A 26,613-nucleotide genomic window follows, 5' to 3' on the forward strand; every position below is an offset into this window, starting at 1 on the left:
CACACACGGTTAAGGTGCGAGAAGAGAAAGATGATGAACGAGAAGACATTACCTTTCGATACTTCACAAAGTAGGCATTGATGGGCAGGCCGCCATCCTTGCCTGCCCTCCACACCAGGCTATACGTGTCTGGTGTGCGGGTCTGCGGAGGGCTCAGAATGATGGGGGCATCCGGGACAGAGGCACCACTAGCATTTTTCTCTGAAGTTGACTCCACTGCACTGGAATGTTCCTTCACTGGAAATGAGCTCAGTAATCCAGTTTCTGAATCATCTCTTTCATCATTTTGAGTGGGCTCAGAAGGTATGACTATTTCTGCTTTTGTATTTGTTTCAAAAGGAACTGTAGAGAAAGAGAGAAAGGGAAAGAGAGGAGACAGCTTGAAGAAATTCATCATTCCAGTGTCTTCCATACAGTGACCTAATTGCCCACACTGATATTATTACCACAACGTGAGCCCTAGAAGTTAAAACAGGTAACATTTCACTTTATAATTCATGGAAACCTCTCACCTCCAGTAGCAATCTCTTATTCATGAAGGAGAAATTAATTGTTTGAAAAGTCAATTACATGACGCAGTCGTTTATCGGTTTAAGGAATGTTGTTTTTCCCTTGCTCTACACTAGTATTCTCTCTTTTCCAACAACGATTTGCTAGTTTAACCTCAGAAGATCTTATGTTGGAAAACAGGGAGCTTTAACTCTAGTTGGTAAACGAAACACACGAGCAATGCATTCCCTCGGAAATAGGTGAAATAAATAGTAAGGCAATGGCAAGAGTCAGGCGCCGACCCCCTGGGTGGCTAGCCTCCTGAGATCCCTTCCAGTATCCACACCCCTGCGCAGCCCCGCCCCCGCTGGATCCCCGGCTGGCCCTGTGACTGGCTCTAACCAATGGAAGGCAGAAGTGAGCAGTGCTCTTCCAGGCTGAAGCCTTAAGAAGGCTTGGCCCTTCTACATTTGTGCTGCCACATACAGACGTCCAAGCGAGCCATGTGGAGGGACCACACGGCGGGGTGGGAAGCGGGGGAGAGAGAGAGAGAAGTGGGGGGTAGTTCCAGCCCTCACAAAGGCGCCACAAATGTGAGTGAAGCCACTGTAGAGGTCCCAGTCCCAGGTGCCATCTGATTACAAAGGCACAAGAGACCCCAAGCAAGGCCAGGAGAGCTGCCCAGCTGCATCTAGTTGACCCAGGGACTTGTAAGACATGCCGGACAGACTTCTGTTTTAAGTCATTAATCTTTGCAGGTAGTTATGCAGCAAAGGATAACTAAAATACCTACTCTCTACATGGAAAACAATCTACATTCAACAAGAGGGGAAAAATGAAACAAGACAAGCAAAGGTAAAGGAGGAATTATTTCCAAAAAAGCCCTTTCTGGATAAAACTGAAGGTTGGCTTAAGAAATGCCAACCTAAAGAAAGATAAAACAAGCAGATAGCCTTAATATTTACTACTGAAAACATACAGAGTCCATGGAGAAAGGTAAAAATAATTTATTTGTGTGGAAACAAATAGACAGGTTGCATATTTCCAAAACAATTACTAAGCACATATTATGTGGCAAACATTGTGCTAGACAGTTAATAAACAATCTCATTTAATGCTCCAAACAACATTCTTAGGTAGATAGCAATACTCCCACTTTACAGATGAAGAAGTTAGGGTTCTGAGAGATTAAGCGACAACAGCTGGCAGAAGAATTAGTGGTATCCTGTGAAAAAATGAGAGCAATTTATGAAGACAAATATATGCCACTATGATAAAACCTAAATATTGACAGCTTGGTTTCTCTAAAGTGCTATTAATACTGGCAACAAAAAAAGTCTCCTATTTTTGACTACTTTTGTGGCGGAAGGGAGCAGAGGAAACAACATTCGAGTTTCTTTTCCACAATGAAGTCAGATTCCTGGTAAAAGGTGGGTGTGTTTTCAGAACTATTGCAGTTGAGTTGAAAATGAAGAAAAAATAGGACTAACAGTAAGGTCAGTTCTCCATTTGTTTAAAATAGAGAAAAGGTGTCCCAGAAGCATCCTCCATCAAAGAAAACAAGAAGCTAGTGAGAAAATAATATGGAAGAAAACCAATTAAGTTCACTGAGACAACTTCAAAATATTGCTCCTGGAACAGCCATGTTTACCTAGTGAGTCAGAATGTGGGCGAACGTTAAGGGTGGGATCTGGAGCCGGCCCATGCAGAGAGATGGACTCTAGCAAGTGGAGGTAATTAGCTGTGGCTTCGGGGAGTGGAGAAGGACCTTTTATCATTAGCAGTTTCATGGGTCCTCTGGGCAGGTCACCACTGGGAAGTGGTATTTGGCTGGAGAAGAGTTTAAACACCACAAGCATCCGTTTATACGGAGGCATGATAAAAATGTCATGCTACAGCCTGTGTCCACTGTACTAGCATCAAAATTCTGCTTCTGTTACTCAGGATGCAAGGAGACTTTTCCATAACTTTCATTAAAAAGCGGATTCAATTAACTTTCCTTTACTATTCCTAATAATATAATCTGAGCACAAACAAGATACTAGGTACAATTTATAAGGCCTTAACAGTATGTTCAGAAGTTTGTTTCACATACATTATCTCAATTTATCTTCACAACAACTCCGTGAAATGGTCAGAATAGACATCCAGCATCATTTGAGGTGGAATGTTTTTTGAAGTGGAAAAGAGACTGATAAAACTCCGGTTTCCTAAGTACTGTAACTATGGCCATAAATTTAATGACTCTGAGTTGAAACTAATTAAACAGGGACTATAACCAGATCTGTTAAAGTTGTTCCCACTGTGACCACTCATACCAGCAACCTCTACCCCAAACTATTTAGGAAGCCCAGGCCAACTCCTATTATAGTTTTGGAGAGTTACAACTCACTCTACAAATATTGGTACATCCAGGACCTCAAAACCCAAGCTCTCTGGCATGAAAAAAATGGGTGGGGAGGCAGTCATCCTCTCTTTGACTTTGCTTCCTCTCCTCTTCGCAATAAACAAAGTAAACGGCTGTCAGTATGCTAGAACTTAATAAGGCTCAGATTCCTGGGGAAAGACGTGGGTTGTTATGTACTATTCTGAGCTTTAATAAACTCCGCTGGATCTTAATAATTACCATAGAGCATGCAAAAGAGGTGATGCAGGACCACTGCTGCAAGATGTAGGTGATGGGGTTACTATACATAAAAATGCTACTTATCAAGACATAAAGCCCTGGAGTGGGGGGATCTTAAAGATCTAAGAAGATCTACTCTAAACAACTTAGCTTACATATCTTCTAAGGGCTTCAGATCTCTCATCTTCAAAGTGAGGCAATTAGACAAAATATCTACTTCCATCAGCTACGACTATGACGTCGAAGGCTCCCTCTACCCAATGTTTACATAAAATAATCACTTCAGCTAAATGCTACCCAAGCAGTACCTGCATTACACCTGTGTTACAGCTAACAATTTTGAGCAGAGCCACTCCTATTTTTGCTCGGCAGAATAGATATATAAATACACATACACACATATACATACATATACACATTCATCTATATGTATAAATTTATACAACACTCAACTACCTTCTTTATTTGAGGATTCCTAAGGTTACCAAAATCAGTGACTATTTCTTCCTTCCCTAACCACCACATGGGATAATTATAATGTAATAATAATCAGATAGTAACAGTTACAACCAAACACCTCAGTATTTATTGAAGGCGGTCTATGGCCAGAGCCCATTCTAAGCAGTCTACATGTATGACCTCCTTGAATTCTCACAGCAACCCTAGGAGTGGGGCACCTTCACTGCTCCTGTTACACAGATGAGGAAACAAGCACAGACGAGTTCAGTAACTTGCCCCACGTTACAAAGCTCATCAGTGGCAGAGGCAGGATTCTATACAGCCTACATGCTTAACCTCCACATCATTTACTCCTCTGGCATTCATGGAGCAGCACAAGAGTATAAAAGGAAGTCCCTGGCCTCCCCGATTTCTCTTCCCACCTCCAGCTTCATCCAAAGCTAGAGGGTCCTTGAGTGGATGTGAATGGACACACCAGTGCACACATCCAACTTCTGTTTATTTCACCATTCCTCCTGTGCAAAAGATCACCCCTGGGCCACTCCTCTGGCTTAAGGGCACCTGCACACTCGTGGTGTGGCCCACACTCTAGAGGATGGACCAGGGAAAAGGACCTATGTGGAATCAGACTGTGACCTAATTAAAGCAGGGACTTCCGGAGCCCCAGCCCTGTTGTATAGAAGGAGGAACATGCGCTCCAGGCTCCGGTTAAACACAGCCCCTTGACGCCCCCCAAAGACTCTGACCTGTGGGAGCTGAGGACCCAGGCAGAAGAGGGCCACACAAAGCCCTCGAAAGCAGAGGCCCAGGGCAGGGACCTCAGTTGCCAAGACTAAGGGCAGCACTGCTGTGTGATACTCTGCTTTCACAAGACAAATGTGGTGACAACGTCCACGCAACTGACTACTCGCTGGGAACGCTGCTCTAAATGCCCGCTGATGTAAGGTTTGAATTTGACTTAAGTCAAATTTGAATTAATTTTAATAATATGGATATTCTATATACCAATACTTCAAATTAAGTCACCATCACCAAAAATCAGTTTAATTTAAAGAATTAATATTATACATCTCATTCGAAAAATAACTTTGAATAAGATAAGGGCAAATATACATACAGGTGTCATTTGACAGTACCACGACTCTACATTCTCTGTGAAAGCAAACACTTTAGAGTTTGAAAATTGTACTTATCAAGGGCTCACCTGAAAAATGTCTGCAATGAGATTTTCAGTAGCTCAGAAAACCAAAAACATTAATCACAAAGAGAGGTCATACCTTGGGCTTGCCCCCAAATGAGAGCTTTCTGTGTGACAACCACAAGATCAACAAACACATCACATGTGGAGGCCATGGCTCACCTGGTTCACATAACCAAAAGCAATAGTTCTACATTTCACTGTTAGTGGGAAAAATACACACATTTAGAGACTGCTGGATTCATTGAAGCAACATACTTCAAAGCACTTTATCCCCTACTACGACAGGAAACTGTTCACCTGGGAAAAAATCCTAACAGCAACTCACCAACTGTGAGGACTGCTTCCGACTGGGTGGTGCCATGGTCATTCGTAGCTTCGCAGGTGTACTTCCCAGCATGCTCCTGAGTAACAGCCTGAATATACAGAGAGCTCGAGCCAGCTCGGGACATGACGAAGGAGACGGGCTCCAGGTCAAAGCCCGCAGGTCTTAATAAGTGTGACTTTCGGGATTTAGATCTAAGGACTTGAGACGGATGGCTGGTTATCAATCCATGCCTGTCATACCAGCGAACCACTGGAACCGGCACTCCAGTGGCATTGCAGGACAAAGTAACAAAGTCTCCATCTACCACCTTGGCACTTGCTGGCGCTGTAATTATAACTGGCTTGAGTCCACGGTCTATGAAAAAAGTAATTCACATGCAGAAAATTAAGAATATTATAGTACCTACAATGCAAAATAATTTCATCCTATTGCATCAATGTTCTCAACATCATGCACAAGTAGTAGTCTTAGAAACATCTTTTGTATGTGTGTTTCTAAACAGTGTTTTACACACAGAACACGGCGGAGAACACATTCATTCACTGATACATCAATGATAGTAATGATCAGAACAAAGATAACTCCCTCCTTATTAGTTCCCTTCTCAACTTTCACCAAATAAAACTGTCAATAAAAAGCAGAACTTCTCATGGTTGTGGGCTCCCAGACATTTCCCACCTAGATTTCCTGTGCTTCAGAAAGCAAGGAATGCACATAAAGGAATCTGCTGAGAGCTTCCCAGTAGGTTCCTATACACATTTATCTATACTGTAAATAGAGAACACGTGCAGCCAAAGCCTCAGACTTTAACACGAAAAAGGTGTAAAGTAGCATAAAACAAAATGATATTCCTTTACAAAAACAGTCAATTCCAGGGGGGAAAGTCTGACTATAAAAAGCCTGGAAGAAGACCTGTTCTGGGTAAAAGTTGATAAACATATTTCTTACCACACACATAAACAACACTTTTGTTTCTCTTTTGTGTGTGTGCGGGGAAGATTGGCCCTGAGCTAAGATCTGTGCCAGTCTTCCTCTACTTCGTATGTGGGTGACCACCACAGCATGACATGATGCGGTGCATAGGCCTACACCCAGGATCTGAACCAGCAAACCCTGGGTCACGGAAACAGGGCACGCAAACTTAACCACTACACCATGGGGCCAGCCCCAACATTTTTGTTTCTAAACTAAAGTGGCACCAACTGTTTCCTTCTGGTCCCAGGTATTCCCTGGGGCTATTTTTAAGTGTGCCTACAATGGAACATTGATAACAAATGACATTTTCTCCAGCACGTCTTTCTCCTTCTCCAGTCCTACTTCCTATCTTTGACAAAACCAACCAATAGTTGGTATTATCAGATTTCTGAATTTTTGCCACTCTACTAAGTCTAAAATGCTGTCTCACTGGTCATAACCTGCACTTCCCTGTGTACTAATGAGGTCAAACGTCTGTTCACGGGTCTACCGGTCACTCATATTTTTCCTTCTCTGGGAAAAGCCTCTTGTCCATTTTTCTATTGGGTCATTTATCTTTTCTGTATGGTTCAGAGTTCTCTGTACATACTAGATGCTGTTCTTTTGTTAGTTATATATGTTACTAGTATCATCTTGCAGTTTATTGCTTATTTGGAATGATATCTTTTAATAATGAGCATACTTTAATTTCAATGTAGTCATATCAGCTTTTTTTAATTAGCCTAAAATGTCTTGTTAAAAAGTTTTACCCAGATTATATAGATATTCTCATATATTTCCCTCAAAAACTTTGTCATTTTGACTTTCATATATAGGTCTTTAATCCACTGGGAATTTGTCTTTATATACAATATGAGTTAGAGACAATTTCTTCTTTTGCTCCATTTTGATAAGCAATTATCCCACATGAAAACTTGAAATGGATGTCCTCCCCTTGGTGATCCGCAATGCCACCTAAGTCAGGTCCTTAAGTGCACGTGTCTTTTTCACAGTCTGTCTTGTTCCAAGAGTCCATTTGTCTGTTCCTGCACCAATACAATACCATCTTAATTACTATAGATTTTTGCATATGTTCTAATATCTGGTAAAGCAAGTCCCCCATGCTCCTTTTCTTCTTCTTTTAGAGTGTCTTAGCTATTCTTGGGCCTTTGATCATCCATATAAATTTTAGAATCAGTTTGTCAAGGTCTTCAAAATATTCCAATAGGATTTTAATTAGAATTGCTTGAATCTACAGAAAGTTTTTAGAAAGACCTGACAACTTTATATTTATATACTGAATTTTGGTATCCACGAACTGGTATATCTTTCTATGTACTTGGGTCTCTTTAATGTTGCTAACATAAAAAGGTGACCTGTAAATTATATTTTCTGTTTGTTGCTCGTTGTAATGGTTTACTTTATCTGTCAAATTGACTGGGCTAAGGGATACCCAGATAACTGGGTGTGTCTGTGAGGGTGTTTCTGGAAGAGATTAGCATTTGAATTGGTGAACAGAGTGTAGCAGATGGCCCTCCCCAATGTGGGTGGGCACCATCCAATCTGTTTAGGGCCCCAGGAGAACAAAAATGTGAAGGAAAGGCGAATTCTCTCTCTCTCTCTGCTTGAGCTGAGCCATTCATCTTCTTCTGCCCTCAGACACTGGACATCAGCCTCCTGGTTCTCCGGCTTTTGAACTTAGGTCAAGGCTTACACCATCAGCCCCTCCCCCAGCTGCATGACACCATCCGCTTTCCTCCTCCAGCTTGCACACTTGCAGACAGGACTACAGGACTTCTCAACCTCCGTGCCATGTGATACAACTCCCATCATAAATCTCATCTTATGTATATCTTACATATCACATTGGTTTTGTTTCTCTGGAGAAACTTGGCCAATACACTGTTATATAGAAAGACAACTGATTCTTGTTTATTGGTCTTCATGCAGCCATCTTGCTAAATGCTCTTATTATTTCTAATAATTTGCCAGCAAACTATGGAGGATTCTCTATTGTTGACAATCATAGCAGCTGTAAATTAATAACAATTTGGTTTCTTTCTTTCTTATCCTTACACTTTTATTTCTTTTTCTTGTCATTCTGTGCTTGTTAGAATCTCCAGTATGATGATAAATAAAAGAGATTTTAAAGGGAATGCTTCTAACATTTCACTATCAGAAGTGATGTTTCCTGTAGTTTTTGTTAGATACTCTTTATCAAGTTAGGAAAGTTCCCTTCTGTTTCTATTTTTTCTAAGAGTGTCTAACATGGATACTGACGTATGTCAAATGTTTGTTCTGCTTCTACAGAGATAATCACACTGTTTTTCTCCTTTATTCAATGAATAGGATGAATGACACTTCAAATTTTCTGAGTGATTCCTGGGGTAACTCCTCAGTCAAGATGTATTCCCTTTTTTATATATTGATGACTTGCTATTATATAGGATTCTTGCATCTATGTTCACAAATGCCATGGCCTTTGATTTTCCTTTCTTATACCATTCTTTTGTGATTTTGGAATGAAAATTATAGTAACTGGAGAGTTCTCACTTTTTCCTTTTCTTTGAAGAGTCTGTAATATTTGGAATGGTCTGTTACTTGAAAGTTTGGTGGCGCTCTTCATAAAACCATCTGGCCTAGTGTTTTCTCTGTGGGAAGATAGTTTTAACTCCTAATCAGTTTCCTGAATAGCCACAGGACTACTCAGGCTTTTTCTTTCTTTTGTCAGCCTAAGTTATATATTTCCTAAGAATTTGTCCATTTCTGTCTATACTTGTAAATTATTGGCATTAAGTTTATCATAGTCTTATCTTATTATTTTATTTTTTTTGAGGAAGATTAGCCCTGAGCTAACATCTGCTACCAATCCTCCTCTTTTTGCTGAGGAAGACTGGCCTTGAGCTAATATCCGTGTCCATCTTCCTCTACTTTATATGTGGGATGCCTACCACAGCATGGCTTGCCAAGCGGTGCCATGTCTGCACCCGGGATCCAAACCGGTGAACCCTGGGCCGCTGAAGGGGAATGTGCGCACTTAACCACTGCAACAACAGGCCGGCCCCTTAACTTATTATTTTTAATCTCTACAAGATTTGTACTTTTATTCCTAATATCATTTATTTGTATTTTGCCAAAGATTTGTCCATTTTATTAGACTTCATGAAGAACCAACTTCTATCTTTACTAACCTCTCTAGCTTATCTTCATTTTCTATTTAATTGATCTCTGCCCTTATTTTATCTCCTTTCTTCCGCTTTCTCTAATTCTATTCTGTTATTTCATGTAGCTCATTAACTTTCAGTCTTACTAGTTTTCTTTTATAAGCATTTAAGGCTATAAATTTCCTTCTAAGTTCCATTTTTGCTATATCCCAAACAATTTGATCTAGGCATTTTCATTATTATTCAAAGTATTTTAAATTTCCATCACAATTTTTTTGACCCAGATACTAAGAAGTATAATTTTAAATTTCCAAATACACGCTGATCAAAAATTATTTTTTATTATTAACCTCTAAATCTCTGGCACCAAGGCCAGAGAATTGGCTTGTATTATACCGATTTTTTGAAATTTGAAATATTTATAACTCATAGACTAAAGATTAATTTCCTTTATAAACAGCTCTTATCAATCAATACGAAAAAAGACTAACAACCTAATTTTTGAAATGTGCAAAGACAATGAAAGGTCAATACACAGGAAAAGGACTTTCTTTCTTTTTGAGGAAGATTAGCCCTGAGCTAACATCTGCCACCAATCCTCCTCTTTTTGCTGAGGATGACTGGCCCTGAGCTAATGTCCATGCCCAACTTCCTTTATTTTATATGTGGGATGCCGCCAGCCCAGTGGCACAGCGGTTAAGTGCGCACGTTCCACTTTGGCGGCCCAGGGTTCGCCAGTTCAGATCCCAGGTGTGGACATGGCACCGCTTAGCAAGCCATGCTGTGGTAGGCGTCCCACATATAAAGTAGAGGAAGATGGGCATGGATGTTAGCTCAGGGCCAGTCTTCCTCAGCAAAAAGAGGGGGATTGGCAGCAGCTGTTAGCTCAGGGCTGATCTTCCTCAAAAAAACCACACTATATGTGGGATGCCTGCCACAGCACGGCTTGATAAGCGGTGGATAGGTCCACACCCAGGACCTGAACCAGAACACCCCTGCCCAAAGTGGAACATGCGAACTTAACCACTGCACCCCTGGGCTGGCCCCAGGAAAACTAATTCAAATGGCTCATAAACATATGAAAAGATACGCAATATCACTCATAATAAAATAACTATAAATCAAAAGGTAGGTTTTTTTCAACTTATCAGATTGGCAAAGATTTTTTAAAAAATTGACAACACCTTGCCTCCTTGGTGAGGACATGAAGAAACAGGCAGTTACATGTTGCTGGTGGCAGTGTAAACTGGTAACAATTTTGGAGAGCAAGTCAGTGTTATCTATCAAAATTTCCAACGTATATATGCTTTTATTCAGCAAGTTCATTTCTAGGATTTATTTTTACAGACATTCACACATGTGCAAAATAATCTATATAAAAGGATATTCATTGTAGAACTCTTTGAAATAGCAAAAGATTAGAAACAGCCATCAATAAGGTACTAGTCAACTCAGTACAACTATATAATGAATACTAATTGGCAAACATTTTTAAAAAGGAATGAAAATACTGTTTAGTGTATCATGTGGGAAGATACCCAAGATATATGTTAAGTGAAAAATTCAAGGTAAAGAATGCTACCACCATTTATGAAAAAAACCCAGATACTGTTATTAAATGCACACACACGTTATGTATAACTGACTGTATATGTACATACAAGGATATTCAAGAAACTGCTAAGACTAGTTTTAAAGAGAAATCTGACTGGCTGGGGAACAGGAGTGACAGAGTTTTACCATATACCTTTTAAACTATGTAGTGTTTATTGAAGAAATATTTTTTTAAATGTTTTTAATGAGCTTGATTAAATAAGGTTGCTTCTTCATGGAAATGCCTACCTGCAACCAGAAAGGAAGATGGAAAATGAACACAGTTCTGTTATGGTGATAGCATTATTTCCTTTTTGTAAAAATTATTTAAATTCTAACCACAACAAAAACCTACCTAAAAAGTAAAATTTCCTATGATTACCTGACCCAGAAGCCTACCTTTTTCAATTTCAAGTCTCCCAGTAGACTGCATAAATCCAACCCCGTTGTCAGCTGCACACTGATACAGCCCCGAATCTTCCACGGTCACACCAACGATTTTCAACCCATTTCCTGCAGTGAGATGTCGTGGGGAAGGGTGAATGGGCTGTGCGTTATGAAACCAGGAACGGTTGGGAGCTGGGTTCCCATGAACCTCACAAGTAAATTCTACTGTGGCACCCAGAGACACGGTCTGGTCCTGCAGTCCTTGAGAAATTGAAGCGTGTTCTGAAAATAAAACACATAAATTAAACTCTAGCCTTCAAGATCTACTTTTTAAATTATCATACAAGTCATAAAATCTTCTCTCTACTAATAACTAGTTGAAACCAAACTGTATTGTTTACCCACATTCTCCCATCTGCTGTGGTCATCAAGAAAAACTTAGAAACGTATTTTAACTTTCCTCTAACAGCATAACCATATGTTACTAATATGTTATCGTCTCTTTTCATAGATCTCTCCACAGACTTAACTTCCCCCATCACACGCAAATACACACACACACACACAGTTTCTCATTCTGGGCTTCTCTTAGCATTGGTTTCCGGTGATTTGTTTGAAATAAAGTAATAGTTTCCCTGGATTTCACACTAAACAAGAGCCAAAACAGCAGCATGCCTATTCAGAAGTTAAATTCTTTTTATGGTCAATTCTACTTTGAGGTTAGGTGTATGCTGGGCAAAAAAACCTTCCTTTAGTATGTCACTTTTTACCCAGACAAAGAAAACCATTCATCGACATTTGTAACATATGCCCAAATTAAATGATTATGCATATTAATCTAGCCTTAATTATCATTAAACTTTAAAGCCCACTTACCATACAATTACATTAATTCCAATGTAACCTACATCAGGCCACTGTTGCAAATCAACATGTGCAGGAGGTTTACAAAAACTATGTTTACTATGAAGCCACTTACTAGCTATTTTTTTCTGGTTTTCATGAAAATCTGTTTTGTCAAAGGAAAACGTTTACTGCTGCTACAAATGATAATGAAATAGGCAGCTGGAAGAAAAGAAAGGAACAGCTTTGAGATAAAGAGTCTATATAGAAATGTGGGTAAAAATAATGCAGATGTTATGAGCCAGATAGAGTGAAAGCATTCCAAAAGAGAAAATAAAATGAAATAGATTTCATTTTGAGATGACATTTTCTAGTCAGTACTCTCTTAGTTACTATGACTGGATACTACACACTGACACAGCCCAGAATGTTCCATCCTACTGAATTCCAGTCTCTTTCCTCCATGACATTAAGAAGGAAGAACAAGATGTGCGTTACGTAACCAGGTTAGGCGTGAAGTTTCCAAGAACGTCCCAGGAGAAATGTCCTGTGCCACCCAGAAATACTGCCTAATTCAGCAGTCCTTTAGGAAAATGAAGTTTGTCTATTGGGGTAGATATTTCAAGATAGTCCCTATTTTACTTATAGTTCACAAATAAATCTTCCATTCAAACATCAGTTAGACCAGAAAAATAGACTGACTTGAAAAAAAATTTAATCAGTAACATCTTACCAAGTACATTAACCACGTAAGTCACATGTTTTACATCTCCAGACTTGGTTCCCACCACACAGGAATAGTTCCCAGAGTCCCCTGGGTCAATGCTATCCGTGGCAAGATGAGAGTACAGCCTTCTCCAGCGGCTTCCCAGCACAGCATCCTGACCGTCCTTCAGCCAGTGCACTTGAGAAGCTGGGACCCCGCTCACCACACACTCCAGGGTTACGGGGCTGTGAGAAAGAACAGCTAATGCCTGTGAAAGGGTGGGGTGAAGAATGTGAAAATCATCTGAAGAAGGGCCTGGAAAAAGAAGGAAAAACAGAAAATTATTAAGTATTGATTGTCAATCTTTTCTTTAGAGAATCTGTGAGCTTTTCCATCTTCTCATTTATTCTTTTTTACACTACAAGGCCCTATTTAGTAAGTAAATCTTTTTTTTTTTGAGAATTTTTGTTTTTAAAGATTGGCACCTGAGCTAACAACTGTTACCAATCTTTTTTTTTTTTTTTTTTTTTTTTTGCTTTTTCTCTCCAAAGCCCCCCAGTACACAGTTGTATATTTTAGTTGTGGGTCCTTCTAGTTGTGGCATGTGGGATGCCTCCTCAATGTGGCCTGACAAGCGGTGCCATGTCGGCGCCCAGGATCCGAACCAGTGAAACCCTGGGCCGCTGTAGCGGAGCGCGCGAACTTAACCACTCGGCCATGGGGCTGGGCCCAGTAGCTAAATCATTTTTAGTTGATAATCAAAATTAAAAGATTTTGGGATCCTTTAGGGTTACTTCTGAACTAGCAGTTTGGAAATGCAGAATTCTCAACAAGTACAGAAAGCACTACTTCAGCGAGCTTTGACTCTTGGAGCTAACTCAATTCAACTACCATAACCTAAAAATCAGCTATGACTTATCATACGTGAAAGAAACAGACACATTTCTTCATAATTTACAGTAAGCCACCAATGTGATTACCAGTGATATAAAGTTATATTTTCTCTATAATTTCTTTTTATTTGGACAACGGGCAAAGTTCTCCAGATGTATTCCACTCTGTCACCTTGACCAAAATTTTCTTCAAGGAGGTCATTATATTTTTAAAACATGTACAGTACTATCCAATAATGCATTTATGGATTTAATTTTTATAAGATTTTCTTATAATAAATCAATAGGATCTGAAAGAAAAATGAATTCTCATTTCCCAACTTTTCAGGAAGGCTTATGAGGAATGCTTCCAAGGATTCTTCCATGTTACCATTCTTCTCCCAAATACTTACGATTCACAAGGAGCTTTCGGCCGATGGGTTCAACTTTTAACTCATGTGTGACAGGATTAAAAGCTGCACATTTATACGACCCCTTGTCCTCTAAGGATACATTCAAAATCTGAAGATTTCCTGACGGAAGGATTAAGTAATTCTCTGAGGAAGGAAGGGAACGCAGTTAGGGCCTCTCTTGATGATTGACACCAATTAAAACTAACAAAGGTTGATAACGCTTTAAATTTAGACATAAGACTGGCAGCAAATAAGCAATTGGGGAAAATTCATTAAATGAAGGAAAGGGAAAGTCAAGGCAAAGGAAAAAAAAGTCAATAGGACTAAAGTAACAAAATCAAACCCATCAGAAACATTTGACAACATTTGACAAGAGATCTTGTTGCCAGCCACTGAGAACAGCCAGAGCAGGAGAAGCATATTTAGACAAAGATACGAGGACTACAGCTACCACCTTGGGGAAACCTCTACCCACAGCAGCAACCACCAGTTTTCATTCTCGTGTATTCATTCATTCTTTCTCAACAAATACGTACTGACTCCTATTTTATGTCAGCGATGGCCCAGGCATAAGTGGAACAGCCCTGTGGAAAGCAGGCAGGCCCTGCACTCATGCAGCCAACCATCCAGCGCAGGGAGCGGAGTGGCGGAGAAAGGGGTGAATAACGAACAAGCAAATACACATGTATAACACGATACTGTGAGAAAAGATGAAGCTGAATGAAGGGGACTGAGAGTGACGGGGCATATTATTTAAGACACGCCGTGAGGGTGTTCTTCTCAGAGGAAGTACTATCTGAGCAGAGACCTGAATGAACTGAAGGAGTGAGCCCTGGGAGGTGGGACTGCAATCATTTCTATACTGTAACCACTTGTTCTGGTCCCCTCCACTTGACTTCTGAGAGTAGAGACAATACATCTTATGTATTTTTGTATCCACAGTCCCTACCACACAGAGCTTAATAGAAGGTTGTTTAATGGCATTTGTTCTGTGGGTGCCACTGGCTTTTCGTAACAAGGTCTCACCTGTGGAATGTTTCAGCCACTTTCCCCGGATTTTATAGCGCACCTCAGCTTTGGGGTTACTATCTGGTACCTCGCAGCCAATGAAACCAGTACTTTTTTCTTCTGCTGTAATAACATGCTTTGTTGATGAGCCAAAATCACCAAGAACTAAAATAAATAGGTAAATAAGTAGATAGATAAATAAATAAATGCACATTTGAACTCTCTTTCCCAAAAGAAATCTAAAATCTAGAAATGACATCTGCAACATGGCCGTTTGTGGCAGCTAATCCCATTTCACAGGGTAGCTGATCTTATCTCAGAAAACAGTTGGGGTAGAGGAGCGTGGCTGAGGACTGGAGCCAAGTCATGGCCCCCTTTTCCAGAAGTCAATGCTTCCAGGAGACTACAAGAAAAGCAAACTGCTCTTAAAACGTTCAGGAGAACTATAAAGCATAATCATTCCCATTCTGTTGAGATAAATCCTTTTCAATCCAGTTCCTCATCAAAACTCACTTTCCCTATGCATCTTTATTCTGTTTGTAGCCACTCACAATGCTTACAATGGTTTACAGGGAGAAACCTAGGACATGGAAAAACAAAGCAGCATATCATCTGCATCATCTGAATAGACTGACTAGGTCTCAATTGCTCTCCGTTTCGGTTTGCTACAGATGGAGCCTGCTTGGAAGGGCGCTTTATGATCTCTGACGCTGAAAGCACTCAGCAGCCCGCCACCAGGAATCCAGCCCTCCAGCGTGGGTCTCGGAGCCGTCCATGGGTCACAGCTCTACAAAAACATTTACTCTTCTCAGTTATGACAAACTCACTACTCCTGGGGAATCCAGATTTGTTCTGTAAATAGGGGTGCCCTTACAAAGACGTTTTCCATTACTGGAAGACATCACCGTTTGAAAGGCAGATGGCTCAAACTTACTAAGAAAAACACGCCTTCCAGATTTTCCATAAGTTCAATACTCAACATTCCTTTCTTTACAGTCATTCTTTTCCTGCTTCTTTAGCCTGCTTTCAATTAGATAAATTAAAATCACTCAGTAATCAAGGCAAATAAAAGAATTAGATGTGAAAGAAAGATAAAGGACTGCATGAAACAACTGAGTGTCAGAGCAGACAACAGCTTTTTGTTGTTGTTGATATTAAGGACTTTTAAATACTCACAAAGAAATTCCGAATTCACATTAGAAACCTGTCCCGACTGTGTAAAAAGTCATTTCCACAACCTCGCTACAGATGAAGACACAAGCGAGGCTCACCGAGTCGCCCGTACATTTCCCCAAGTTAACCACACAGTAGGAGTCAGGGCCGGGCTGAGAACTCCTATGTGTCTTATTCCAAAGCCCATGCTCTTCCCATTGTTCAAAAATACAAGTACTACAGGAATTCCAGGAAAAGCACGTGTGAAAGGGACAAGTTAAACTCACCTGCAGTGGATACCATGGCAGGGCCACTCACAATGGCACCGATGCTGTTGTTGGCAATGCACTGGTAGTAACCCGTGAGGGAGTGGTTAAGAGAAAGAATAGTCAAAGTCCCCTGATGAATCTTAATCCGTTCCACGTTTCTGTCCAACCTTTTTCCATTATGCAGCCATGAGATATGAGCGGTCACCGGTTTAGCAGAACAATGCAGTACTACAGGTCCACCAAGTTTCTGGACAGCAGACAATGGCTCAGAAATAAAATAAGGTGCCAAGTCTAAAACGGAACATTCCCCGTGTGCAAAGGGGTGGTGGGACAGGGAGAGAAGGGAAGAGAAAAGGAAGAGTACGTGAAATGCATTTCATCTGAATCTGTATAACTAAAGGCAATCCCTTATTTTATCTATATATATAACGGTTCTTAGTGCTTATCAAAGTTCTAGGAACATTCTTATAAGCCCATTTTTGGAAGAAAAAAGGCAACAAGGTAACCTAGGACTTAATAATTAGGGCAGAATAGATGAGACTCCTTATGATATAAATCAGACAAAATACCGATTCTATAAAAGAGAAATGGCAAACTGCTCTTTTAACAGAGCTTTCAAGAAATGGAAGAACCTGAAAAAGAGAAGATGACTTTCAAGACCAAAAGATTCTCACATGCCACCAACAGGATTTGACTTTAAGAGCAAATTATTTCACAAATAAAGGCTATGGCACCTTCTTTACTACTTTCCTTTAATATAAAATAAAGTGCAACTTTTAAGAAAGCAGAAGGGGAAAGTTAGGAAGCCACACTGAAATACCACGTTTATCCTCGTTTGGATATAAGGATAAATAGGGTGCCAATCTTAATATTTCTAATTGATGTTTGAAAGAGTTTCTCATTTATTATGTCTGTTCCTCCAGAACTTGTGGGGAGGGGGGTTCTTGCTCCAAGAACTTAATACTTGAAAGTACCGAAACAGTTCCCTCTCTTCCACCCAAAAAAGGGGGCGGGGCAGGAATGCTGCTGATCTGCTGGAAGGAAATACTCAACAGAAAACCAGCAAATTGCCAAAACTACTTTTACAGGATATTTTATCATTAATGAGATTAAGGGAAGTACCTCTCGTGACGGAATCTGAGGTAGTTGTTTAGCAAAACAAAAACAGAAATACAACCTCGAAATCAATTTTTTCCTTACTAAATCTAGTATAGTTACACAGTATTTTTAACAGAGATAATAAAAAAAATGTTAACAACTAAATATCACTGTATTTGTATATACTTATATAGAAATCTTTACACGAATATAAAACAAGAAGAACTGCAAGTGGCCATGTATCGGGCTCGGGCTTCTAGACACAGTAACAGTAAACCCACTGAAGCTTTTCAGTAACCCAAAAAGTTAGATAGTAAGTTAGGCAAGGGCATGAGAGACCTGAGATCTGAGCCGAGTTCTCTCACTCCAAGCTGAGTACTTTTACATGCTAATTCTAAGATTTCTCTTTGGTAGCATGTAGTCAGCATTTTATTCCTGTTATAATTTCAAATTCAGAAATTTGTAACATATCCTCTTATTAAAGCACGATTGGAAAATATTTATTTTTAAGGCAAGAAAAGGAATAAATTACAAGGACAATGACGGGAAGGCCTGCCAATGCCCAGAAGCACTACTAAGAAATCCTTAATTAATTAATCAATGTTTTTAAATCATTCAGTTGGTCAAACAAATGTTAGAAATGTCTTCAGAAACCATTACTATTGGCAAAGTATTAAAGTCGAAGTTTATTTTTCATGGGATTCGATGAGGAAAAGCTTCAGCCAAAACACTACCATTCTTCCACTCTTACCTGAACTCACAGAAGAGCACAGAATCAGAAGGGTAACAAACAGCAGTGTCTGTAAGGGTCCAGGATCAGGATGCATAGCGCCAGATTACGGAAGTGGGCAGGACAGACTTCCAGAGGAAAATCCAGGCCTTGGCTCACTAAAAGACATCCAAAGAAGCAGAGAAAATCTAAAGCACAAAAACAGTTGAAACCTTTTATCGGAATAGCCAGTGTTGTGAGCATGACGGCTGCCATCTATTTTGAAAGCTCAGTGCTTATAGACAGCACCCAATAAAAGGTACTCGATCCGTATCTTCCCAATTCACAAACTGATCTCTACTCATTAAAGTTAGAAGTTTTGCCCATTCTTCCAAGGTGCTAAGATGCCTCTTATCACATAGAACCAGTCTACCTTTAGTGCATTTCTGTTTGTACATCTCAAAAGTATCAAACTCAACAGAACCAAAAAGCATTCCTCCTCTACATTCCTTAAAATAGAAGTAACAAAAACAACAAAATAACAGCTAACATTTGCTTAGTACGTGCCAGACACCATTTTGGTGTTTTGAATATATTAACTTGATCTTCACAACCACCCTATGAAAGAGGTACAGCTGAGTTTCTTCCGTTTTTCAGACAGGGGACTCAGACTCATGAATTGTCCAAACAGAGAGATTCAAGAGCAGGCCTGTGTGGGGACTGAGCTTGGCATGTCTGCAGAGCATCCAAAGACGAGTGCGGTGGGAGTGGGATGAGCCAGGAAAAGAGCACAGAAGATGGCTGGGCCAGATCCTCTCTGGCTTCAAAAGCCATGGTAAAGATTTTGGAATTTATTCCAAATGTGACGGCCAGCACTTAGAGGACTTAGAGAAGAGCAGTGATGTGATCTCATTCGTGCTCTAAAAAGATCCCTGGAATGAACTGACATTTTTCCAAAGAAGATACATAGATGGCTAATAGGCACATGAAAAGATGCTCAACATCACTAAGCACCAGGGAAACACAAATTAAAACTATGCTGAGATAGCACCTTATACCTGTTAAAATGGCTATAATCACCAAGAGAAAAAACAACAAATGTTGGAGAGGGTGTGGAGAAAAGGGAACTCTCACCCACTGCTGGTGGGAATGCAAACTGGTGCAGCCACTATGGAAAACAGTATGGAGATTTCTCAAAAAATTAAAAATAGAAATACCATACGACCCAGCTATCCCACTACTGGGTATTTATCCGCTTGAAATCAACAGTTCAAAGAGATTTATGCACCCCTATGTTCACTGCACCATTATTCACAATAGCCATGAAGTGGAAGCAACCCAAGTGCCCATTGACTGAAGAATGGATAAAGAGAATGTGGTTATATATATACAATGGAATGCTACTCAGCCATAAAAAAAGACAAGATCATCCTATTCACAACAACATGAATGGACCTTGAGGATATTATGTTAAGCAAAATAAGCCAGACAGAGAAAAACAAACACTGTATGATTTCACTCACATGTGGAAGATAAACTAACGCATAGACAAAGAGAGCAGTTTAGTGGTTATCAGAGGGGAATGGGGTTGGGGGTAGGCATAAGGGGTAAATGGGCACATTTATATGGTGACTGACAAATAATAATGTACAACAGAAGTTTCACAATGCTATAAACTATTATGACCTCAATAAAAAGAAAGAAAGAAAAAAAGAATGACGAGAGAAAAAATTTAAAAAGATCCCTGGAGACTACACTGAAGTGGGGCAGGAAAGGAAGAGGGAGATGAAGTAGGAGGTAATGGAATCGCTCGGGAGAGAGCAGAGCATGTGGTGGGTTAGACCAGGACGTGGTGAAAGTAACTGGATTCAGAATATACTCTAAAGGTGGAACCAACAGAATTTGCTGAAGGCTTGGATACAGAGTGTGAGATAAAGATGTGTCAAGGATAACTCTTAGCTTTTGGTGTAACAGAATAAATAATAGCCCTGTTGACCGAAATGGGGAAGACTGGAGGGGAGGAGGCAGACTGAAGAGGGGCTTAGTCTGAGCTCTGTTTTGACCAAGGTGAGTCTGAGGTATCTATCAGGCATCCGAGGACTACTGTCAGGTCAACAGCCATCTAGGAGTCTGGAGCTGTGGGGAGAAGTCAGAGCTGGAGATGCAGATGTTAGACCTACTAACACCTAGGCGCCTAGATGCACTCTAAGGAACATAGGTAGAAAGAGGAGAGGAGAGACCAGCTAGGAGCCGTGGGTTACCCTAACCTTCAGACTGAACAGAGGAGAAGGAAGCAGCAATGAAGAGTAAGAAAAAGTAGTCAATGAAATAGTAAGAAATCTAGGAGAATGTTATATCCAGGTAGAAAAATAAAAAATATTTCTAGAAGAATAGAGTGATCAACTGTCCCAAACACTGCTGAGTAGAATAAGATGAGACACCGTGAGAGAGGCATGATGGAGATGGCTGATGACATTGACAAGAGCGGTTTCAATGGAGAAGGGACAAGTCTGATGCTCAGTTCATGGTAGAATGGGAAAGGAGGAGATAAGAGAGCAGGCACAGAAAACCCCTTCAAGGATTTTGTATAAAAGGAAAATAGGGAGGAGTGCTGGAGATGGATGGCAATCAAGTGAAGGTTTGTTTTTGTGGGGTTTTTTAATATAGAGATTGGATACCACATTTAGCAAAACTAAACGTTTCACAAGGGGCCAGCCTGGTAGTAGTTAAGTTCATGCACTCTGCTTAGATGGCCCATGCCATCCCCCAGATAAGGCTCATTCTCCCTTCTCTATGCCACCTCTACACCTGGGACACCCACCGACCACTGCACTCTCCACTCTGTTCTGCAGTTTATCTGGTTACGTAACTATGTCCTCTTTGAAGGCAAGAATGGCTTCATATTCAACTTTGTAAATTCTAACGCCTAGCAGAAAACAGGCACTTAACAGACGGTTCCTAAAATGAAAGAAATACCTTAACACGATGCAATTCCCAGAAGTACCTTAAAGAGTGCTATTTAAAGAGAACTGTCATCTCATCTGAATTCAGCATATTCCAGATATATTGTTTACTCCTTCATTCATTTATTCATTCATATATATGATTTTAAAAATCAGCAAAGATATAGTAAGTGCCTACTCTATGCCAGGCACGATGCTAGGCAAGGGATCCAGAGGGGTGGTTATGTCTGCACATTCTCCCTCACGTTCCTGTTTGGCCAGGGCTGGACATAAAGTCCATGACTATTGAATACAACAAAATGTAATGACAGAGTTACGTTACTGACAGTTTAGAAATGAGAATTTTACATGCAAATTCTTTTATGCAAAGCAAGGTGAATTCTAACCATTGATAAAATTGAGTAATACAAAGCAGGCACCTTAGGTACGCTTTTAATAAAACCAATAATATCTCCCAAGGTCTGCTCACATCTCTATGCCGTGTACTCCAAAATCTACAAGCTGCAAACTCAAGTTTATCTAGATCACAGACTATCAGTTCACGGACTGCCTTTTAAATTTTTTCTTGCTGACCTCTTTGAAAAAGTGGGAGAGGATATTTTGGTACCACTCATTGGCAGAATAGGCCAGCTGTGTGAAAACTCTTTTTGGTTTATTTGAATTCTCACTTGGTTCAAGGGTAAGAACTGACACACCACCGGTAGGCAGTCAGGGCAAAGTCAACATTCAAATAACTTGTTAACAGGAGACGTTTTCCTGAGAGAATGAGGACAAGGAGGAGTAGTTCTTTTTTTCACCAAATCTTTCCTCAGCTATTTATTTATTACAAAGCAGTGAAACAAATTCCAGAGTCAACTTTAACCCTAGCACATGCTGTACCAAGTTCCTTTACAGCTGTCCTTTAAAACTTCACAGATCATTATTGCTACCTAAATACTAGCACACAGGACTATCCTTTATTAACTCTATCTTTCTATTAGGCTAACATGCTGTCAGTTGATTTTGGAAGTTGGAAAGAACTTATGACCATAACAGGCAACAAATATTTGTTGACTTGGTTTATATTTAACCACAGCAAGCTTGTTGGGCTTGTTTGAGAACTGGGATAATGAGGACAAGGACCTGGGTTCTGTTGCCACGTGGGTCAGGTAGCTTGAAGTTCCGTTCAACAGCCACCAATAGCAACCTAGGTCCAACCTACAAATAAACATCACAGACCACAAGGAGGGTGAGATGATGGATGGGTCAGAGTACATCCATTAGCACTACAGGAAAATTTGTCCCATGCTATGCCATTTTTAAAAGGACTATCTTTGTTAAAAAAGGACACTCTTTTTTATTTTTTAAAGATTGGCACCTGAGCTAACAACTGTTGCCAATCTTTTTTTTTTTATTCTTCTCCCGAAAGCCCTCCAGTACACAGTTGTAGAGTCTAGTTGTGAGTGCCTCTGGTGATGCTATGTGGGACGCCACCTCAGTGTGGCCTGATGAGCGGTGCTATGTCAACGCCCAGGATCCAAACTGACAAAACCCTGGGCCGCCAAAGTGGAGCATGCGAACTTAACCACTCGGCCACAGGGCCGGCCCCAAAAGGACACTCTTAATGATATCAGTGTTATTGCTATTTGACTAGTAAGTTACCAGAAAAAATTAAATATATACATATATATATATATATATATATATATATATATATATATAAATTTCCCCTGCATTGCTCTAGCAAATGAACAATTTTGTTTAGCCAAGTTTACCACAACTGACCAAGATTCCTGCCATCTTCTTATACACAGGTCAGAGGCCTTAATATCTATGTTATTAAGCCTACACACATATAGGCTAGGTGTGTAGTAGACTCTGTCATCTAGGTTTGTGTAAGTGCACTCTATGAGGTTCACACAATGATTAAACGGCCTAAAGATGCATTTCTCAGAACGTAGGCCATCAAGTGACACATAACTGCACTCTCACACAAAAACCAAAAACAGAATTCTGATTTAAATCATATCAGACGGAATAGAATTCTCTCTTAAATCACACTGTCATTTTTCAGACTTCAGTGTTTTTCTTACTTAGAATTTTTTTTAAAGTACCCAGTGTTGTTAACATAATGCTAGGTGATATTTTAAACAAAATATTCAAGTTTTTTTTCACATATTCTACAATGAATATGTTATTTTACAAGTAGAAATTGTTAACAGAAAGTTTCTACAAATACTCATTGACAAAAAATACACACTCAGCATAGAAAATGTGGAAAATACCTAAATGTACAAAAAAGAACATGACAATTCCACCATTTACAACACATCGATATATTTTTTTTTTTAAGGATTTTATTTTTTCCTTTTTCTCCCCAAAGTCCCCTGGTACATAGGTGTGTACTCTTCGTTGTGGGTTCTTCTAGTTGTGGCATGTGGGATGCTTCCTCAGTGTGGTCTGATGAGCAGTGCCATGTCCGCGCCCAGGATTCGAACTAACGAAACACTGGGCCGCTTGCAGCGGAGCGCGCGAACTTAACCACTCGGCCACGGGGCCAGCCCCAACACATCGATATTTTAATGCATTTCTTTCTAATCCTTTTCATATATGTGTATACTTATATAACCGAGATCATAACATATATGCAATATAGTTTAAAATCCTGTTTTATTCATTTATTATCTAATGATCATTTTTACTCATTAAAATTATGCATAAACATAATTTGTAACAGCTATGGATACTTTATTGAACAGATGTACTTTAATTGACTTACCTTCCCTCTCAGATAGTTAGGCTACCTTTTTTTATATGTGTGTATACACGTATTTTTTTTGCTATTACAGATAACACTGCTATGAATATCTCTTCTAATTATGTCCTTAGGATAGATTTTTTACAGTGGAATTATTGGGTCAAGAAGTACAAACATTTTTAAGACTTTTAATATATACACATTGTCAAGTTGTTTTCCGAAAAGACGACAACAGCATATAGCCCTCTCCCCAACAACCACCATCAAGATATGATGCACAGAGGGGTAAACCCTGTGCACCAGCAAGTGATTGAGACCCTGTAGGGGACTGGAATTGGCTACCCCAACATACATCTCTTTGGCATGAGGATTATCTTGGGCTGGTTACTTTTAAAAACTGCAGACATGAGAGAAACTCTGAAAAGTAGAAGTTACCCTTTCTTAAGAGACAGTTACATTTGTCAAGGAAATCTCCATCTGTAAAGGTATCTCCCTCTCTGTACCAGGAAGAAGCGGGGGATGACCTTATCTCTAGAAACTCTTAATCAATGTGGAAGGCAAGGACTTAAATCTGCATGATAACCTTACTCTTGTTTACTGCACTTTTCTGATAATCTCCCATAACTGACTCCCCCCGCCCAACATCTTCCTTTGTCTTTAGTTGAGGATGGTATTTAAGGTGAGAGCTTCTACCACTTTGGTGAGTTACTCAGTCTTTCTGGGTCTCTCCCATGTATACATATTATAAAGCTTTGTTTAATTTTCTCCTGTTATTCTGTCTCACGTGAATTTAATTTGTAGTCCAGCCAGAAGGACCTAGAGTGGGTAGAGGAAATGTCTTCCTCCCCTACAATCCTTACACCGAGGGAAGCAAAGGGTGGATATAAACATGAATTTGTACAATTAATTAAAATATTTGATAGGGCATAAAGCAACATGTTCTGTCTAATCTATTACGGATTTTTCTAACTATATTCCTACTTTGCGTAAAAGTAACTGCAAAAGGAATGAAAGGAATGGACAATGCAGGTCACATTTCTCAAACTTTGTCAAACTGAACTTTCAGTTACAAAAAACACCATGAACATAAAATCTCTGCTTTTTACCCAAAATTCATTTTAAAGTAGGAATAAGAGGTCACTGTTATACTGTGTGGTTTTGATTTATAATACGTATTTCCCTAAAAATAAATTTGTATGCAAAACTGCTGATACCTTATGGGAATATTTGGTGGCACTGAAAATAGTAAATTACCACTCATTTCAAAACTTTGTTCTCCCTTCTTTCCTTGTCCACAAAGCAAATATACATACACTTCTACTTCCCTAAACTACTAGAGGTAGTAAAATAACTCAATGGGTTGGATTTTAAATTGGGTTCAATCTTGCCTTAATATTGGATTCTGGCAAAGGCCCAATCAATTCCCTACGTGAAAAACAGAGTGTTAAGGCTTATCCAAGTCACGGTCTCAGAAGGAATTAACATGACCATGAGGAAGTCCTTCTACCTCCTTCATATCTTCAGAGGAAGTTAATGGCCAACATAAACTCCATTTTTTTCAGTGCAGTTCTGAATGGCTGATTTAAACATCTGAGAAGATGCTTAGTGGTCCCTTTGCTCCCAGGAAAGTAGCTGGTAGTACAGTCACTCCAGGAAAAAGACTGCAGGGTACAAAATAAATAAAAACAAAACAGAACAGTTCAGTGTAGTACCCATTAAACCTACAAATCAGGGGACAACTCTTTCCTCCATGCAGTAAAGACCTTCGGAGGGCTCCCCCACTTTCACATGGCACATGCTCCTTGAGTCCTGGTCTGCTGCTCCTAAAGAACGCTGGTCTCTCCCAAGTTACGGGGCTTTCTTTTGCTCTCCTTCACATCTACACAGCAGGCAATCTGTCTTGTATAACAAACTGTACTCTCATGCCATCCCAGCCAGAGGAGCAGTTCTATTGGCAAAGAGAAGCTGAAGGTATGTATGCTTCGTCTTAGAATAAGAAAGGAAATACTTCCCTAACATTTACTTAACTTATTGTTCAGGTTGTGAACCTAATGCTTTTATAACCCCTTCTCAACATGCTGCCAGAATAATCCTTTGGGAAAAGTCTTTCCTGAATTTCGAGATTTGATTCCTTTGTTTTCGAAGCAACGCCTCTGCTTTCCTAAGGATAATCAAAGCTGTCTCTCTGGACCATCCTCCTCCCTAGGCTCCCATATCAAACTTCCTTATAGTTTTCTTTCAGCCTAGGAAATAACTTTGATTAATCTGTGAACCAAAACTTGGCTTTGGGATCAGTACAGTTCTTTAAAATAGAAAATTCTTTAAGTTAGTTTCCTTTTTTAAATGAATCTGCATGAAACAGTAATCACTTGCTTTTAAAAAAAAAGATTGACCCTTATTTTTAAGGAGTCTATTTCAAAACACACTGTCAACTGTTAATTAAAAAAAAAAGTTTTCTGCAGTAACTAAGCAAAAGAAAAAAATAAAACTTACTTAAAACTTTTAAGTACTGATTAATTCAGCACAATTTCAGTTAGGGAAGTCAAACACACCATACGCTTTTTTTAACCCGTCGAATGACCTTGATCTTAATCACATCCAATTTCAAACCTCCTGTCAAAGTTTTCTTCATTCTGAAGATTTGA

At 39.7% G+C, this 26,613-nt stretch overlaps 1 protein-coding gene across 7 annotated transcripts in view; it reads right to left on the minus strand.

Annotated features, from left to right (window-relative positions):
- CDON (cell adhesion associated, oncogene regulated) overlaps positions 1–26,613 on the minus strand; it is a 94,066-nt gene that overhangs the window by 39,809 nt on the left and 27,644 nt on the right. For all 7 annotated transcript variants that reach the window (XR_011540951.1, XR_011540949.1, XR_011540950.1 and 4 more), the window contains exons 2-9: positions 18,311–18,447; positions 16,480–16,752; positions 15,059–15,205; positions 14,033–14,176; positions 12,775–13,062; positions 11,211–11,480; positions 5,101–5,454; positions 53–342 (exon numbers count right to left, since the gene is read on the minus strand). Coding sequence is in view for 4 of the 7 variants with exons in the window: in XM_008517104.2 (XP_008515326.2) it covers positions 53–342; positions 5,101–5,454; positions 11,211–11,480; positions 12,775–13,062; positions 14,033–14,176; positions 15,059–15,205; positions 16,480–16,752; positions 18,311–18,386 (1,842 nt within the window). In the remaining 3 variants the exon portion in view is untranslated. The remainder of the gene's footprint in view (positions 1–52; positions 343–5,100; positions 5,455–11,210; positions 11,481–12,774; positions 13,063–14,032; positions 14,177–15,058; positions 15,206–16,479; positions 16,753–18,310; positions 18,448–26,613) is intronic.

Source organism: Equus przewalskii, chromosome 6 (genome assembly GCF_037783145.1).
Source record: "Equus przewalskii isolate Varuska chromosome 6, EquPr2, whole genome shotgun sequence".
NCBI classification, from domain to species: domain Eukaryota; kingdom Metazoa; phylum Chordata; class Mammalia; order Perissodactyla; family Equidae; genus Equus; species Equus przewalskii.